Source organism: Chelonia mydas, chromosome 9 (assembly GCF_015237465.2).
Source record: "Chelonia mydas isolate rCheMyd1 chromosome 9, rCheMyd1.pri.v2, whole genome shotgun sequence".
NCBI lineage: Eukaryota > Metazoa > Chordata > Testudines > Cheloniidae > Chelonia > Chelonia mydas.
Window position 1 is genome coordinate 6640124 of NC_057855.1, and position 18570 is coordinate 6658693.

The 18570-nt window shown below is 54.2% G+C and overlaps 1 protein-coding gene across 2 annotated transcripts; it reads left to right on the forward strand.

The window, feature by feature from the left end:
• Nucleotides 1-622: 622 nt before the first annotated feature.
• PTMA (prothymosin alpha) lies at nucleotides 623-16694 on the forward strand. Of its 2 annotated transcripts, XM_027832248.3 has the most exons (7): nucleotides 623-816; nucleotides 1000-1278; nucleotides 2571-4870; nucleotides 10257-10328; nucleotides 11149-11245; nucleotides 14370-14443; nucleotides 15889-16694. In XM_027832248.3, exons 3-7 carry the CDS (start codon nucleotides 4826-4828, stop codon nucleotides 15934-15936), a joined length of 336 nt encoding a protein of 111 aa, XP_027688049.1. In that variant the 5' UTR covers nucleotides 623-816; nucleotides 1000-1278; nucleotides 2571-4825; the 3' UTR covers nucleotides 15937-16694. The 2 variants fall into 2 exon arrangements, with proteins under 2 accessions (XP_027688049.1, XP_027688050.1); XM_027832249.3 differs by lacking the exons at nucleotides 623-816; nucleotides 1000-1278 and having other exon boundaries at nucleotides 3019-4870; nucleotides 11152-11245.
• Nucleotides 16695-18570: the final 1876 nt, after the last annotated feature.

Consider the following 18570-nt stretch of genomic DNA (forward strand, 5'->3'; position numbering starts at 1 on the left):
ATTGAACCTCCCACCCATAACCCACCCCCCGCAGGCTTCCTTTTACAACCCGGGCCAACACTCCGAAGAGAAGCAAAGCAGAGCCCGGACACCCATAGGACGCCCCTCCCGCATGGCCAGAATGTCACCTCTGCTGGCTTCGAGTCCTACCCCACGGGGCTGACCTAGAAACGGTAACGGGAGCCCGGGGATGCTCAAGGCTCATCCCTCTGTTTTCCAGAGCCGCTGAGTGACAGTCGCTCCGCCCCGGCTGCTCCAAAGAGCGTAATGAGAATTTCCTACTAGAAGCAGCTCATTGCCATGGAATAAATCGCTCTAGCAGCAGGATCTTTGCAGAGGATTAGAGAGAGGCCAACTTGCTGAGCCAGTGAAACGCTCCCTCCTCCCCCACACACACACCACCCTTTGCTGAAGAGGAGGTGAAACTCCTACTGCCTCTTTTGCCTCCTTAATTAATTTGCCAAATTTATCGCCTACCACGGAAGAGCAGCCCAGCCGTCGCTCAGCAGTTCCAAGCAAAGTTCAGCCCTATAAACTTCGGTTTTGAAGCTCCCCCTCCTTTGCACGCACTCCTACCCCCTCTCACCAGCATCCTCATTCCTCTCTGTCACTCGCCTCTCCTGGCGCAGGCTAGATAGAGGGGTGGGGAAGCAGTAAAAGAGCAGCTGTCTTTTACAGGCAACAGTTTTGTTGTTGTTGTTCCTCTTTGGACTGCTGAGGCATAAAATGTCAAGCTCCGTCTGTTTCTCTCTGACACACATGGGTCAGGTCATCCCACTGAGTTGGACGACTGTAACTAACCGACGTGAAACACAGGTGGGTTTCTCGCTTGGCTTGTTCTAAGGTGGCCTTTGTTTTAGTCATCAGTCCCACGCGGGGTTATTTTAAAAGTGTCCTGGTGGGAATGTCATTTGCAATTTCATATTTTTCCTTCCCAAATATTCAAAGTTTCGATTTTAATCTCTCCTCTCTCTCTCTCTATATATATATATCTCAAAGTGTTCTACAGACATAGATGTCTCGCCCTGAAAGAGCCTCCCCTGCCGGAGAAGGAGACACGCGTGAAATGTTAACGTGAAGTTCAGCAAAGGAGCGTTATTTTCCTAGGAGTATTTGGAGAATCCCCAGAGGCAATCTCCGGGCTTTGCTACTGCGCTCAAAATCCCAGCTGCACTGACCACCCGCTACAACCCCAAAACCACAGTTCACTGCCATGATCGGAACCGACCACTCCTCTTGGAACGTAAGAGGGGCAGCCTGCAGAGACCACAGATCCTTGTATGCGCTGCGCCATCTAAATCCAACGTGTAGAGATAACTACACCTGCTCTGCAGTGCTCCCGGTCCGAGTGGTCACACTTTGCACCATCCTCTGCTCAGATCAATAGGGAGCATCACATTCTGGGATCTGTTGTCTGAGCAGGCTACGCATAATTAACTGTTTGTATGACAGTCACCCCTCGAGGCTGAGAGCACGGTGCCATTGGGTGAGACACCGTACGTACACACAGCGACGGAGTCCCTGCCTCGGAGCGCACAGACAAGGTGCGAGTGGGGAAACCGAGCAGAGGCACAGAGAGGTGACGTATACACTACGGCAGGGGGTCCTCAACCTTTTCCTTTCTGAGACCCCCCCAACAGGCTATAAAAACTCCACGGCCCCCCTGTGCCACAACAACTGGTTTTCTGCATATAAAAGTCAAAACTGGCATTAGGGGGTAACAAGCAGGGCAATTGCCCATGGCCCCACGCCACAGGGGGCCCCGCAAAGCTGAGTTGCTCCGGCTTCATCTTCAGGCCCGGGTGGCAGGGCTCAGGGCCCCAGTCTTCAGCCCCATGTGGTGTGGCTTCGGCCTTCTGCCCTGGGCCCCATTAAATCTAATGCCAGCCCTGTTTGGCAGCCCCCCTGAAACCTGATTGCGCCCCCCCAGCAGTCTCAGACCCCTGGTTGAGAACCACTGCACTAGGTCACACAACAGTAACGGAGCTTAAAAGAGAATCCAGGTCTCCTGACCCCTAGTCCAGCGCCCTGCCCACTAGACCATGCTGCCTTCTCTAAGGTCACCTCCTTATTCAAGGTGAGACAACCATGCTGTTGTGGGCTGAACACCACAGGGGATCATTTGCCCACCCTATTTTAACAGTCTGTCGCACCTAACCCCAATGTTGAACATTCAAGTCCCACGGGCACAATAAGGCAAAGTGGAGATGAGCACAACATTTCCAGCTAGAGGCGAAGATGCTAGGAATCTGGGGCACGTTTGCATCTTGTTGTGAACCTGCAGTCAGGACTCAGGTCATCAACAGAGCTACTGCATTTGGGGAATGTTCCCCTGAAACAGAAGCTCTTTTCCAGTCCAAAATTCAAAGTGAGTTGTTGAAATATTTAAACTTAAAACATAGTTTTGAAGTTGGCTGTTGTGTGGGATGGGTATATCGGAAAGCCTAAAATCCATGTTAAAATAGCTTCTTTGGCAAATTTAACAGAGACAAGGAAACTGGGGGAGCAAAAAAATACCGGTCGTAAAAAGTGCTAAAAAATTCCATGCCATTTTTTCTCTTCTTAAACAGCTTTGCTGAAGTTCGGGCAGAGATGAGCGTCAGGGTCTAATCGCAGCAAATCAGAATGAATAACCATCCAAAAATAAACACAGCAGGAATCATAGAAATGCAGGGCCGGATGGGACCTCGAGAAGTCAGCAAGCCCGGCCCCCTGCGCTGAACGATTCATCCTTTGTAACGGGCTAGCAGCAAAAAACTCCATTAACAGGGCTGCCTGGTTCCTTTCCCCTCTTCTCTGTACAGCCCAGTGGCCGCTGAGTCCATTCCACACTGCTACTGCGATCTTGTATCCGTGTTTTCGCAACCACTCTATCAAAGGCTGACAGGAGCGTCGCCCAATAAGAGGCCGCAAAGCGTCAACACAGCGTTCGCTCGGGGCTGCTGGCCAATCCGCGTCGCCTGGGTCCTATATCCCGCCTTCCGAGGACAGGCACTGCTCCGGCCCAACGGCCATGTTGAGTGTGGCAGAAGGGCTGCTCCGCCCGGGGCTGCTCCTCCGCCCGCTCCCATCGCCCCATTCCTGCGCTGGGCACCGGGAATTGCCTTATGAAGGTGCTGCGGTGGCGGCTCGGCCAGATCCGGCCTTCTAGAGCCCCTGGCTGGGAGGGAAAGCCGAATGGTTGCCCCATGAAGGGCTCCGGGCGCCATCTTGAGTGTGGCACGTTCCTTCCCCCCCCCCGTTTCCCTGCCCAGCTGCCTCCATTGAACTCAATTGCAGCTTGAAACGGGACTTTCTGCCGGTCCGACTGCACCCGGCCCAGCTGGGATGCGGCCGGGGCCGGGGCGTGTGACACAGACGCAGCTTCGTGCAAAACGTGGGGAATTGCGCAAAAAAAGAGAGGAAAAAAAAAAGGGGGGGGGGGGTTCAAACAAAAATTGCAATGTGGCTTTTAAAAAAAATGCAAAAAAAATCCTATTTTGATTTATTCCATTGTATGATATTAAGGCGGGGGGGTCTCTCTCTCTCTCCCCTTTGCACCCCATTTGCATAGTTACGGGGGGGGGAAGTGGTAGGGCTCTAGCAAAAGGGGGAAAAATCCTCGATGCAGGTGGGTTGGTTTTTTGTTTTGTTTTGTTTTGTTTTGTTTTTTTAATTATTCTTAACCGATTAATTTGTGCAAATTTCTTGCTTTCGGGAAAACTGAGTTTTGGGTTTAAAATGAGATTTACAAGGCTAATGCGGGATGAGAGCCTTGATACCCAGGTGGGAAAGATGCTGGATCCTCCCCTTCCCCCCCCCAAAAAAAGTGTGAAATTGGGGGGAAATCGGATCTGTTTTTTTTAAACTGTAATTTCCTGGGTTTTTTTAGGAAGGGGGGGAGGTTTTGTGAATGGTGGGGCTGGATCGTAAAAGGTTCAATCAGCACTGAGAGAAAGGGAGCGTGTGGAGTGGGGAGGGATCGCTTATTCGATCGTGGATTGAAACCCCGACCTCCTCTCCCGTGAGTTGGAAAGTCCCAGCCCCGTGTGAGGTTTTTCATAGGGACGAACGCGGCTCTTGGGTTTTAATCAGCGAAAGGCGGAATAACTCCCCCCTCCCCTCCCCCGCCGCTTGCACGCGTTTAAAACGCGCAGCGGCTCTTTGCAAAGGGGGGGGGGCAATTAATGTAGAAGCGGATTTCTTTTGCATCAACTTTTAAAATTCCCCCTCCCCTTACACAGTGCGGGTCGCTGCTCTCATGGCAGCGGAGACTTGCTGAAGTCGGCGGCGGCACCGCGGCTGCAGAAGAGAGACGCAGGCGGAGACTGGGGCGGGGGGGGGGGGGTAGGTTTCTCCTCCGGCTTAGTGCCTCTGTTCCCTTCCAGCCTCGGCTCAGCGCTAACAATGCAACCCAGGGCTCTGCGTTTTGCACGCGGCATGCGGAGCGACTTCCCTGCGGAGGGAGGGAGGGAGGGAAAGGAGCAGCCATGCCGTTGCCGCGCTTTGCTGCCTCTCGCAGCGCTCCGCATGCTGAGGCCGGGCGCAAACTCATTGCACCCATGGGGGGGCTCTGCCGCTTTAAGCAGCCTTGCCCATTGTTCGCCCCCCGACCAATGACCGGGCCCATCTCCCCTCCGCCTGGCCAATGGGAATTGCGCAGGGGAGTGAGCGCGCCGCCCACTAATCTATATTAAAGCTAGTGGCGCCGCGTGAGTTCTCCACTGGCTCTGTCCAAAGCCATCTTTGCATTGTTCCTGCCCTGCTCCGCTCCTCCGGCCGCCGGACCTGCACTTTGCTTATTTTTATAGCAGAAATATTTTCTATACCCCGCTCCCCGCGCATCATGTCAGACACAGCCGTGGACACCAGTTCCGAGATCTCCACCAAGGTGAGGCTCCAGACCCAGCTCTCCTCCGCGCCCCCGCCCCCGTTTTTTCCGCTCTATGTATTTTTTTTTTTTACTTTGTGTGGCCCCCCAAGTACCGTTTTGTCTTGCGGGGGGGGGGGAACCTGCTATGGTTTGTTTGTTTTTCTCTACGAGGAGTGGGGGAAGGGAGCGTGATTTGTCTCGTAAATGTTGCAAACCTAGAGTGGCTTTTTGGGGGGGGGGGCAGTTTTGTAAAGTCTTACGCTGGAGGGGTTTTGCTGTGTGTGTTTCAAGGAGGCATTGGGCTGATGTTGCCTGTCTGGGAATCTCTCTCTCTCCATTCAAATCTCCTCGCAGCTTGACAGCCCCCCTCCATCAAACTTGGATCCCACTTTAGTCCCCCTGCCCTAGAGAGGGGAAATAACCTGCCTGGAAAGTGGTGGGAACGGATCCGGCACGAAACACCCACTTTTTAAGGGGGATTGATCGCAGCCCCCTTGCTTTTGAAATGAAGCGTTTGTTGGTGGGTTCGGCTGGGTTGGGCATTTAAAAAAAAACAAACCATCACCCAAACAAACAAACAGCCCGATCACTTTAATTGCACGGAAATAACTTTACAACTTGGCGGAGGCGAATAATCGGAAGCGATTTCGTTGGATGGCCGGCGGGGGGGCGAGCCTTGACTTTGATGGGAAACGCTTGGATTTGACTGCGAATGTTTGTGGTGATCTGCGCGGGTTCTTTGTTTAATGATGCCAGGAAGCGAGCACGCCGGGCCGGCGAAATAGCGTGGCTTTCCCTCTCGGGGATCGCAGCCCCAGATACCTGCCCGGATCCCCCCCCTTCCCCAAGCCCCGCCACTTTCAGTGTCAGCCTGGCTCCCCAGCTGAGGACGGAGCCGGGTTTCTCTCCCCCCCCCTTTTTTTTTTCTTTTTAAGCGGGTTAAGATCCCCATCAGGCTGCAGCGTTTTTAACTCCAGTTAAAGACCGATTAACCTTGTGGGGCAAAAGGAGGGAGGCGAAGGGAGGGACCCCGCACTGTTTTAATCGGAAGCTTAATATCGCTTGCGCTTTGTCCCCCTTTCCCCGCTGGCGTTTGCCCTCTGAGCTGGGCTCCCCCGTGGCGGGGGGAGCTGGCGAGCAGCGGGTGTCCCATCCCCTGCCCCCTGCACGGAGGTGAAGCCTCAGGACAGAACACGGCTCGAGCGAGGGGAGATTGTCAGGGAGCCCACGCGTGTGAGTGGGTGGGAGTCCCGGGGGGGGGTGAAACTTCCAGCCACAGCTTGGGGGGGGGGGGGGGAGAACCTCCGGCCCCGACTGGCAGCGTCCGAAGTGGCCGGGCTTGGATACAGCGTAGCGAGCGGTGGATACAATGTAGCGAGGGTCACCCCACGCGGTACCAGCCCCGCTTTCCTTGCGGGGTCGCGGCTTCTCCCCGCGCTCCGGGCCGATCACTGCTGGGGGGGGGGGAGTTGCGGCCATGGTTGGATCCTCCAGCCCCATCGGGCGCGGGGGGGGGTTTCCTCTGCCCCCCGGCAGGGAAGTGTGGGGAGGACGCCGCTCTGCTCTGGGCATTGCTCTGGGTTTCAAGGTGTTCCGCCCGCCGCCCTACCCCCACCGGGGCTGGGGAATAGGTCAGCGCCCCCCCGCCCCCGACGGGCGCTACAGCCGGTTACGGGCTGCGGGGCTCAGCGCCGACCAGCCACCGGACTCAGCAGCCCAGAATCCGGCTTGCAAATTTCGTTTTCACTTCTGTTTTCCCGCTTCTGCGATTCGAGAGTCCCCGGACCCCAGCCCCCGGCCTGCGGGGCTCTTCCCGCCCCCCCCCGTTTCCCTTCTGCCCTCCCCCGCTGAACTTTGGCTCGCTCGGGTCCCAGCCGCGGGCCAGGGGGTCCCGCCCAGCGGATGCAGGGGGGTGTCTTTGCTCCCTCGCTCGCCCTCCCCCTCCAGCAGCCTGTTTCGGAGGGATCTGGGGGCGGGGGGGGGGTGAGAATCTAATTAACCTTCCCCTGCCCTTTGGGGGAGGGGGAACTTCCCCTCCTGCGCCCCCCCCGATTTGTGTAGCAGCCCCCTACGCTTCCCCCGCAGGAGTGCACTTGGGTGCGGGGGGGGGGTTAGACCGGTGTCGCCCCCGCTGTGCGAGCTGCCCCTACTGCCCGGGGGAGGCAGGCTCGGGCGATGCACCCCCAAACCTTGCAGGGAGCCGGCTCTGGAGGGGGGGTGGCGGCGCTTTGCACCTTCCCCAGTCCGGGTGGGGCGTTGAGTCCAGCTCCCTCCCTCCCGCCCCCGTGGTGACGGCGGCCCCGGCCAGCAGGACCCCGCCCCCATCCCCGTGGGGGTCCGGCGGGGGAGCACACCAAGGGCGCGGGTCCCGCCCGCTTCACGTCGGGACACTGAAATAAACAAGACACTGAAGATTTATTCCGCCGGGTGGGGGGAGGGGTCCCAGAGCTGCCGCCTCGGCTCCCGGGCGGTGGCTCCTCCTGCGCGGCTCGGCACCGCCCAGCTTCGCAACAGCTCGCTCATCACCACGTGCTGCCGCCTCTGCGCGCTCCGCCCGCGCGGGGCCCCATGGGAGTTGGAGTTCTCTCCCCGCGGGCGGCCTTGGGCCGGAGGGCCCCGCGGAGACTACAGTTCCCGGCAAGACGCGAAGGGCGGGGCCGGCGCGCCGGCGCTGGGCCAATCAGAAGGCGCGGAGAGTGGCGCGCGGTTTGAAATGGGGCAGGGCGCGTGGCGCTGAGGAGCCGGCGCCCCCTGCTGGCGGGAGGGTTGCTGCAGCCCGCAGCCTGGCCCTTTGAAGCCAGAGTGAGCCCCATTGGCTGACTCGGAGCACTGGGGGGTTGCAGGTGGGATTAGGGGGTCGCAGCAGACTGGCAATAAATAAATAAAATAAATGCAGCTGCCAGTTCCCTGAGAATCCTGGGAGCGTTCAACTTTCTTTTGCAAACTGCTGATTTTACCGAAAATTGCAGCCCCTTAAAATGCATCGCACCTTGGAGTCCATGCAAACTGAGTGACTGAATGGTGTGGCTAGAACTAAGGGGGCAGGGGAGTCCCCTGCAGCAGGGCAATAAATCACATAAATATTCCAGAAGTACCTGGGACTGGACCAACCCTCACAGTTTGTGGAGCATATTTTTTAGCCCACTTTTAAATGATCAGTCCTGATTGTTTTATATGATCTGTCTGTACTGGGGTCTAGCTATGACATGGTCTATGAATGCTGTTGGTTTTGATGGTTTCTAGTATCTGTTACTACTATGTCAAATGGAATATTCGAGTTCACTTTTTGGGAGTAGGAGAAGGTGGAGGCTAGGGCTTCCCTATGACTAAACATCACTGCTGTTTTATGGACAGACAGCCCTGCCACACCTATAACTGAAGGCTCCATCAAAGCATTAAAACTAAAGTAATACTGCTACCTTGACTCCTCATCTGAAAGCTGGTACAAATTTGTCTATTTGCATTGGATTCGTTCTTAGGAATGGAAAAAGTCATAGTATTTCTAGCAGAGCACTGTCTCTATGCAAATAAGCATGGCCTGGTAAGTCAATTATAATCGAACTGAAAGTATCTTAAATGGAACACTGATGGCTGGTGCCTCGGATTTATTAAACTAAAATTAGTCATAACATTACTGCTCCTCCTTAGCCATAAGAACCACTTGTGTTTTACGCATAACTTCTCAAAAAGGATTATGAACATAGTAACTGGTGACTTGGAAATTTGGACTATTTTTCATTTCTTCTGTGTTAAACTTGGGGTATCTTAGAATTTCCTTGTAGGTCAGTTTAAAACTGTGTGCTGGCTCTAAGCAGTTATGGCATGGCAGTGAATAAGAGTGAGGTTAAATGCTAGCATCTCACTCATCCAGCAATGGGTCGGAGGTAGTGTAAAAACTGATGGAGTGGGTCAGTTCAGAGAAACTGCAATTTGCATGGGATTCAAATGTTAGTGGAAGGAGGAAGTAGATCTGCACTTCTGTGAGCCATGAACAGAACATTTACTTGACGAGGTGATGTCTCAGCAACAGGTGTAGTTAACCCCAGTGCTTTCAAGCTGTTCAGGGCTAGGTCGTAGGCTTGGTGCCTTGGGATAATGCAGTCAGACTTTATTAATCCTTGCTTGGTTTATCCAGATGCCTGGGTATCTGAAAGGCTTAAGTAGTCCACTGTCCTAATACGCCAGTGCTGTTGACCGAATAATCCAAAGGTTATTTTAATCCAAATAAAAAGAGAGAGGTGGCCATAGTAATCAGGGCTGGCCATGCTGTGACACTGACTTGGGTGACATGAGGAAGTGACACCGACTCTGAGAGTGAAAGTGACACGCTTCCCTCCGGGCTGGGGGGCTTGCGGAGATGCCGCCAAAAAAACCAGGTTTGCTGCTGCAGCAGAGGAAGGAAGCTGCCAAAAAGTTTCCAACACCTCATGGTCTTTGTTCAAGGCAGACTGCGTGGCTGCCCTGCAACCCTGGTGAACGGCCTCTTAACTTTCCTTGGCAGGGGTAATAACTTCTCTTGTGGCAAGCAGGATCTAGCTGCAGCTGATGCAGTCACATAAGGGGAGGATGATGCAGACTCGGGTGCCAGAGTGTTCTTTTTAGCCATGTGCAGGAACAAAAAGTTGGATCCGTTCAGCCTGTTTGCCGAGTGACTTGGCATGACATCTTGACAGTGATCAACAGCAAAAACACATGGGCGCTTGCTCTCTCCTGCCTGTGCTTGCGGTTCGGATTTGAACTGATCTAGCAGTGTTGAACCTAACGGCGCCATGTTCCTTGGAGTAATGTGGAAAAAATCGCTGTCTCCCTGCTGTTTGACTAAGAGTCTTGAGATTTATCCTGGAGTTTCCACTCTGTGACTACAAGTAAGAGCAAGCCGGTTGGGAGAGACACCACAGGCTCTGCTAATAACAATTTGGGCTCAGTTCTCTACCCTTCCCTGTTGTGAAGGCAGCAAGTGGCTGTGTGAGTCTGCAGACCCTGGGGTGACTGATTCTGTAATTCAGCACACGCCGAAGGGCTATCAGTGGGAATGCAGCCGTTTCCCCTGAACACGATAAGGTGGGAAATGAGCCAATGCTTTGGCTGCAAAGCAGATGCAGGGGACCAGCTCTTTATGTTTGGAAAATCCTGGGAGTTCCTAAGTTAAATGTAGCTACCTTTTGCTTTAATAAAGTGTAGTAATACACACTTAAAATCTCTCTCTCTCTCTCTCTCTCTCTTTCTCTTCCCCCCCGGTTCCAACCCCTGCAACAACTGCCCAGAACCAGTTGCTTGTGCAAGGGATGTGAAGGGGAATTGTCTCCCAGACCTTTCTCCCCCCGCTTGCCCCTTTTAACTTTCCTACCGTGAGGACGGTAGGCTGGAATCCTGGTGACTCATTGGTTATTTTTGTTCCTTTAAGGATCTAAAAGAGAAGAAGGAAGTTGTGGAAGAGACAGAAAATGGCAGAGATGCACCAGCCAACGGCAATGCTGTAAGTATCGCTAGACCAGCCTTGGGAGATGGCCCTTTGCTTGCTGATGTTCCTGCGGACTCCTTCTTTGACGTTCTCTGGGAGGAGGAAACGTTCCATACAGCAGCACTTGGCTGTGTAACCCCATTGTGAAAGCAACATGCTGGTACAGTTTCAGAGTCAGTGAAAGCCTCCAGCCCGCGGGCGATTTCCAGGTGTACGGGAGGGGGAGGAGAGGTGTGGTGGGAGCTCTTGGGCTGACTCTTACATCCCTCAGAGAATGCGTGTCTTCAGTGCCGCCTCCTTCTAGAAGCCGTCATTTGGTTTGAAAATGTGGCAAACAGATGGGTGGCAAAAGCCTTGTACACAAGGAAATCTGGGGTTTGCTTGTTTTTTTTTTTTTTTTTTTCTAAAAACTGCCAGAGGGAAACTGACAATGCTGCCTTTTAATCTGACACGATGTCACAATAGACTTTAGAGTCCTGTCTGAGGCTCAAGATGCAGCCACCACATTACCATAAAATTTAAGTCCTTCATCTTTGTTTCTGCGTGAAGCGTAGATGGAACGGGGAACAGCCTTGAAGTGAAAACACATGTAGCTTGCATGTCAGCCAGTGGGCACCTGCTACGAGAGCTGAGGGAGGGAGCCAGGCAGGGGCCTGTCTCCTCAACTTGCACTTGCTGGATGGGTTCCTAGATTGCTTGATCTCAGGCTGAGGCTCTTTGTGTGTGGGGGGGGGGGGGGGGGGGGGGGGGGGGGAGGGGTGGGAATGGGGTGGGGAGGCGAGCCATTTCCCTCCATGCATTTTTTTTTTTTAAGTGAGTGTCTTGTCTTGACAAGGAGAACGAGGAAAATGGAGAGCAGGAGGCTGACAACGAAGTAGACGAAGAGGAAGAAGAAGGTGGCGAAGAAGAGGACGAGGAGGAAGAGGGTGATGGTAATTTTTCACCCTGCTTTCTCATCTTAGAGTAGCCAAATCCGGCCCTTAAACGGAGCCCTTTAGCAAGAGGCTTGAGTTACTGCACGTGGCCGGCGAGTGCCAGGAGCAGCATCTCCCCCTTGTGGCTGCTCTGGGGCAGTTCTCTGCCTGCTGCCACTGAGGGTCTAGCCAGCCTTGTATTGTCCCTCCCCTGCCTCCTAGCGGCCCCGATCCGCCAGCCCGGGTTTGGATTGGTTTCCAGTGAAATCAGCCCCGGAGTTGGTTCTAACAGGCTGAGGACCGATCGCTCCCCATTCTGGCTCTAGCTCGTAGCGCGCAGTTGAAAAACCTGCCCTCAGTCCCAGGAGCTGTGCAGAAACGGCACACCGACGGGCGAAGGCGCAGTCTGACTGGCCTGACCTGGCCGGGGAATGAGCCAGGTCTCCGGGGGGTCTCCCTTTGCAAGGCAGGCGAAGAGCAGAGCGCACAGGAGGTCGATGCCACTCTCGTGCAGTTCGCACGATCATACTCCCTTCCCAGGCTAATGATTCATGCTAAGCAATTGGTTCCACTTAAGCAGATGCATGAACCTTTAGCTCTTTCCTGCAGTGCGTCTTATCTGCAGCTAGAACAGGAGCAAATGGCTCATTTAAACTTTTTTTCAAAATGTCTCCCCTTGCAGCTCCCACCTCCCTCTGGCTTCCTAGCGTAACCCAGCCTGCAGGCAGGCGTCAGTGGACCACCAGTCACTTCCCTACCTGCTTCCCTTTTCAGCCTCCCAGCTCCTTGTCCAAGACCCACTAGGCTGAAAAACACCATCTATTTTTATACCCCATTAAGGCTGGGAGGAGGTTGCGAACCATTATTAGCAAGCCATGCCCCTTGAGCTCAACCTGAAACAAGTGCTTTGATTAGCTATTCCTGGTTAATCCCCCGCAATCTTGGGCGGCAACACTTGGGTTGTGCTGGGCGTGGGGTTTTGAGTCCAGGAATTGAAGGCCTTTAAGCAAGCCCCTGTTTGAATAGAGGAAAGTCTGGGCTCCTGGCAGCAGCCCGGGGAGGATAAGGGGGACACGGCGCTCTCAGTATAGGAACTGGTTCTTGGATAGCTCACTGGAGATACACGGGCAGCCTCGGCCTTGCAGGATGGAGGTTTAACCCTTGAAGTTGAATTTCACCCCAGCCTCGTGGGAGCCTGGGCCATCTGCCTTTTCCACGAAACCCGTGAAGGGCTGCCTGCTACTTCTGGGTGGTTTGCAGAACTGGGCTTCGCTGCGGGTGTGGGGCGTTGCTTAGATACCATGGTGGTGAGCATGATGCAGCCCCCTCTGCCGTCACCCCCACCCCTCAAAAAAGAGCATGGATACGATGCGGAGCACTGAGCCATCTGCGCCCTGCTCCATGGTTAACGCCTGGCATGGGGAGGGGAGGGGGAAGAGGGAGGCGCTCTTCGAGGAGGGGTTAAGTCATGTCTTTCCAGCCTAACCCCGGGTAATCTCTGCGTGGAGGAGGTTCCTAAGGGGCTGGTCCAAGCAGTCTAGGCATTGCATAGGAGAGAGAAAAGCCAGTAAGGGCTGCCAGTGACCCTCTTGCCTCCTGCTGGTTTGAAACATTGGGAACTAAACTTCAGCCCACAGTCATCAAATCTGTTTTTAAAGACCCCCTCCATCCTCCTTAGCCCCCTCCCCCCCCATCCCATCATTTGCTTTGCTGAAAGAAGCTCAGGCAGCTAAATGTGCCCCCAATCAGCTTGACTGCAGTCACGTGATCCACCCAAGTAACTCGGTGCGTGAGCTCGCGGGCGAAGTGTTGAGCCATCACTTGCAGCTAATCTGGCAGCTCCAGAAGCTCGGGCAATGCTGGGTCTGAGCGTCTGCTGGCAGGGGGCAGGCGGGTGGGCGTGCCAGGTGGATGACCCTAATCCCCAGCTGTCTATACGTGCAGCTCGTGGTGACATTTAAAGCCAGCTTACTGGCCTGAACGCTGTCAGTTTAGCTGGGCCTCCCGTTATGCAAAGGACTTAGGTTGGTCTGCAACCAGGCTTTCCTCTCCCGAGTCTCACGCCCCTCCCGGTTGGACTCGGGCGCCGTAGACAACATTGTTCTGATCCACTGGCCTATTTGAGCTCAAAGTGGGTCACGTCTGACTCTCTCCCTGGAAGGCTGTGGCCTGTCAGCAGAATTTGTTGGCCGCTCTGATAATTAGAATGTGTTCTGACTCAGAACTAATGCGTTCTGGCGCTCTTAACTCATTAAAGATGGACTAATAAGCTGCAAAGAGAAGCAGAAGTAATCTGGAGTAGTTAGAGCAGCCGCTAGGAAAGGCTTTTCTTTTTTTTTTTTTTTTTTTTTAAAGCGAATTTGGTGCTGGTCGCTCTATTTATCCACACAAGGAGTGGGGGGAGAGGTGGCCAAGCCTGGGGCTCCCGCCCCTGCCAATGCGCCCCACTCCAGATGCGGAGGGGACCATCTCTAGTGTCCAGGTGGCCCACTCAGCTCTTGGCCCCTCTGCTGAGGCCCCCCCACCCCCAGAAAAGGGCCGTGTGGTGACGATTTTGCAGCCCAGGAACCTGCAGCGATGGGCATCGGGGCCCCAAGCAGCTGTCAGGCGGTAACTGCTCAGCTAGGATGCAGCTGACTTTGAACTAGTCGGATAGCGGCGCCGTCTCCTATTCCCAGCTGCCATCTTTTGTAATCATCCCCACCCTTCTCGTCCCACCCCTGCACGGCGGGCGTGTTGATCCAGTGTCTGGCTGCACAAGCCAGAGCCCGAGGGTGTCTGATGCCAGCCGAGGGCGGCGTGTGCCAGGCCTTGCAGCGGGGGCAGGAGGGCTGTTCTGGGCGTTGCAGGGGATCTGCGCCGCAAGCCGCTGGCTGTCTGGAGGGGGGCCCCGCGCAGCCCGGCGCTGGGCAACGTGCACGAAGGGCTGGCACTGCCCTTGAACGTCTGAGGAGCAGAAGGACAAGGCCTGAGCTTGTCCCCGTAAGGGTCAGGTTCCCGTTCCAGCGGGTCTCTGCCTAGTCGGGCGCTTTGCTCGACCGCCTGCCCGCCCGGTGTCCTTTCCACGTCAGGCTGGACCAGCGTGAAGCTGCCACCAAAGGCTCACGTTCCTTGTTCTCCCTGCCCCGCCCCCCCCCCCCAGGTGAGGAAGAGGACGGCGATGAAGATGAGGAAGGCGACGCACCCACAGGCAAACGGGCAGCTGAGGATGACGAGGTAGGTGGGGTGCCTCGGGCTGTGAACCAAGGAGAACAGCCAGCACGGCTAGCCGGGAGCCCTCACAGCTACTCGGAGGGCTGGGAGAGGAGGGGGATTGGCAACAGAGGCGCTGGGTGCTCTGGGAAACCCTGGGGTGGATTAGAGAGGGCTGGGCAGCCAGCTCCCAGCATTGTCCTCAATTTGTCAAGTCCTGATGAGCGTGGGAGCTGTAGCGCTCTGCTAGAGAGGAGTGTGTGTGTGTGTGTCCCCGTGCGCGCTTGGCTCTGCACACAGCCAGGCTGCGCATGGGGGAGGTGGGCGCTTGCCTGAACTCTGGGTCCCTTTCCACGCTGCACCTGCTCCCCTCACGCTTGGCTCCGGCGTCTGCTCTGACTATTCGGCGCGCGCTTGGTTTCCAGCCAGACACCAAAAGGAAGGAAATGCTGGGAGCCTGTGGGGGGGGCGGGGGTGAATAGGTGCTTCCTGGCGAGGAGGGGGGGGGGAAATCTCACTTGGTATCCAGGGGTATGTCTACACCGCATGTTAAGCCTGGGTTCTGATTCAGATTTGAGCCTAAGCCCCTCTTCTGTTACACACAAGTCAGTTCAACTCTCAGCAAGCAGCCAGGTCCTAGCACCCTGCTGTGGGGCGGGGAGGGGGTGGGTGGGTCAGAGCCTGATTCCCACTCACTGGGGGCCAAGCCCTGTCATTTTGCAGTGTGGACGCAGCTCGAGCCGCAGACCGAGTCAGGAGGTCCGCAGGGGGCTGGCTTGTGTTTCAAAGGGACCTGGTCACTGATGGGGGATGTGGGATGGAGGGGCACAGGCAGGCAAGGAAGATAATTGGGCTATTAACTCCTTATCCCTGGAGGGAGAGGAGACCTAAACCCCTGCCGCTATGAGCAAATGTCAAATCCCTTATTGCTGGCCCCAGCTCCACGGGGCATGTGCAGGGGAGTTTAGCTTCCAAGAGTCCTAATGGTGCCCATAAGGGCCCTCCAACACACACACACACACACACACACACACACACCCCTATTGCTGAGAAGCCCTGATTCACTACACAAACGTCCTAGTGCTTCTTCCCACGCTGGCCCGAGCTGGGCAGATCCAGCCAGCGATGTGCTGGTGGCCCTGCAGGTCTCAAGCTCCCTAGCAATGCCAGCAGGAGGTGCTGGGTGAAAGAGAAGCCAGGCTGGCAGGGATGAGCCCCCTGCCTGAAACAAGGCTAGGCTGCAAATCGTGGCTTTGCCGGTCTACCCATGTAGCTGCCGGGCTGACCCCAAGTATAGCCACGCCCGAAGGGATGAGCGCTCCAACCGTCTTACGCGCTTAAAGGGGCTCGGGCAGGATTTCCCCGGGGCAGCGCCCGGCAGACCATGGAATCCGCACTTCCCGTGGGCCGCCTGGCCAGGCTTGTCGCCGGCGCCCACCCAGCCCCCTAACGCCTCTGCTCTTCCCCAGGACGAGGACGTCGATCCCAAGAAGCAGAAAACCGACGAAGATGACTAGGCAGCACATATGTATAATTTTTTTTTTTTTAAATAAGGAGAAAAACAAAACAAACAAAAGGCCAGCGCGACCTGTTCACTTTCAACGTCCCGTCGCAACCCCCTGCCACGGTCACCCTCCCCAAGTAGAGCGAACCTGCCTGCAATGCCGACGCCACTCGGAACGAATGCCCGAAAAGATTCCCCCCCGTCCCCCATGAGTGGGGCGAGAACCCCTCTTTCCCCAGCACCAAAACTTCAAGGCCCTGCTTTCTTTCTTAAAAATACTTTAAAGGAGAATTTGTTTGTATTTTTTATTTACATTTTATATTTTTGTACATATTGTTAGGAGGTCAGCCATTTTTAAGTGATCTCGGATTGACCAAATGGGGGGGCTTTGAAGTGTGTCTCTCTCTCGTTACCCATCTCTGACTTTACTTGTGGTGTGACCGCGTCCCAACAAACCATTCTCCCGAAGGAGGAAAAACGACCTTGTAAAAAAACAAAAATGCAAAAAAAAAAAAAAAAATTTACAATCTTATTCCGAGCATTCCAGTAACTTTTTTTGTGTATGTCCTTTAGCTGTACTATAAGTCGTGGGTTTGTATGAGATGGCAAGGCCAAAGATAAAAGGGTTTTTTTTTTCTCTGTCTATGAAGTTGCTGTTTGTTTTTTATTTTATTTTATTTTATTTTTTTTTTTGGCCTGTTTGATGTATGTGTGAAACAATGTTGTCCAACAATAAACCGGAATTTTATTTTGCTGAGTTGTTCTAACGAAGCTGGCTCCCAATCGCTGGTTTGTTTTTTGGTTTTTTGTTTTTTTTTTTTAAGTTGATTTGATTTGTCTGATCAGAAGCTGGGCCAGGCCGGAGAGGGAATTTGATGGCAGGATTTTGCTGGGCGCTCCAGGCCTTCCCTGTATGCAATAGGCTTCCTAGATTCCAAGACCAGATGATGGTCTAGTCTGAGCTGTATAATGCAGGTCCAGAGAACCTCCCAAATTCCTAGAGCAGATCTTTTAGCGAAACATCCAATCTTAAATTAAAAATGGCCAGTGAGGAGAATCCACCACCTTGGAAAATTGTTCCAGTGGTTAATTATCCTTCTTGTTAAACATTTATGCCTTATTGCCTGTCTGAGTTTGTCTGGCTTCAACCTCCAGCCTTTAGATCATGTCAGAGACCTTTCCCTGCTAGCATGAAGAGCCCATTATGAAATATTTGTTCCCCAGGTAAGTACTTACAGGCTGATCAAGTCACCCCTTAAACATCTCTATAAGAGCCCTTCCCTTCTGCGAGTGTCTCCCGGCTGAGGATCCTAGCATCTAAACGCTAGCCACTCCCTGGGAGGGAGAAACCCTGGCATGGCTGTGGAGGCGAAATAACCTCTTGATGGGAAAGAGACATGATTTCAGAGGTACTCCTCTGCGGACTTAGGCCTAGCTCCCCAAAGCTATTTAACTCCCAGGGGAATTAGATCCCGAAGTACCTTTCAGGAACTGCTCCTCAGCTGCCCCAAAGGATGAGCATATGCCGATATGACCATATGCACTGCAAGGGCTCTGGTCTTTCAGCCCAGCAGCCTGCTTGCTTATGCATCTTCCAGCTGGTTTCTGGGTTAGTAGGACAGCGAGTCATCAGGGGACTCACCAGAAGCGGTGCTAGAAGAACATCTGGGTGAGTGTTTAGAGCAGGGGGTCTCTCCGAGGAGGCTGTTGAACAATTCCCGGCCACGGGAGGTGGTAGCTCCGAGAGCGGGAAGGCTCCACAGGCTGGCCATTACGGACATGACAAAACTGGGAGATGTCCCCCCTGCTGTGCAGTCTTAGTTCCTGGCCTTGTATTGCATCCCCAAGAGTCAGTGAAAAAGACCGTGTAGGATGGCGCATGCTGCAGCGGTTTTAGCTGGTTGCAAGGGTCACTACCTCCCTGTTAGTTTGAAGGCATCCAGCCCACCGATGCTCTGCACCTGAGTCGCTCTACACTTACACAGATGTTACTGAGCTCAAAGTCTGGACCATTGTCCTGAATCACCTGCCTAATTGCACCAGCAGCTGGTATGCAGCATTGTGGCCGTGTCCATCCCAAGATAGGAGACAAAGTGGGGAAGGACTGACTTTATTGGACTGACCTCTGTGGGAGAGAGGCAAGCTTTTGAGCTTACGCAAAGCTGGTCTTCAGGCCTGTCTTTCTCACTCAGCGGGATTTGCAATAGCTGGTTTTCATACCAGCTTTGCAGGCTTCTTCCTCTCAGGCTGCGCTGGCTATGTCCAGCCACATTAGACTCTAAGGTGTCACAAGGACTCTGTTTTTTTTACTTACTACCCTGGCTCTTTGAAGGATGATTAGCAGGAATGAAGGGTGATTGATTGATTGGTGGGTTTTCCACTCTCCACCTGAATGGCTGCTTTGACCTGATTATGGCTTGCATCGGCAATCGGGGCAGGGGAACAAAACTATGCACCAAAATGGATCTGGCAAACAAGGAGTGTAGGGACCACCGCTTTGTCCCTTGAAGTAGCTGGGAGCTTACTTCAAACACTTGGGCTGGGGAAAATGTGTTGGAGGTGGAAGCGCTAAACAGATGCAGGAATAATAGATGTTTGAAGTGAGCAACAGAGAGCGCATCCCGTGCACAGCGGAGGGGCCCTACAA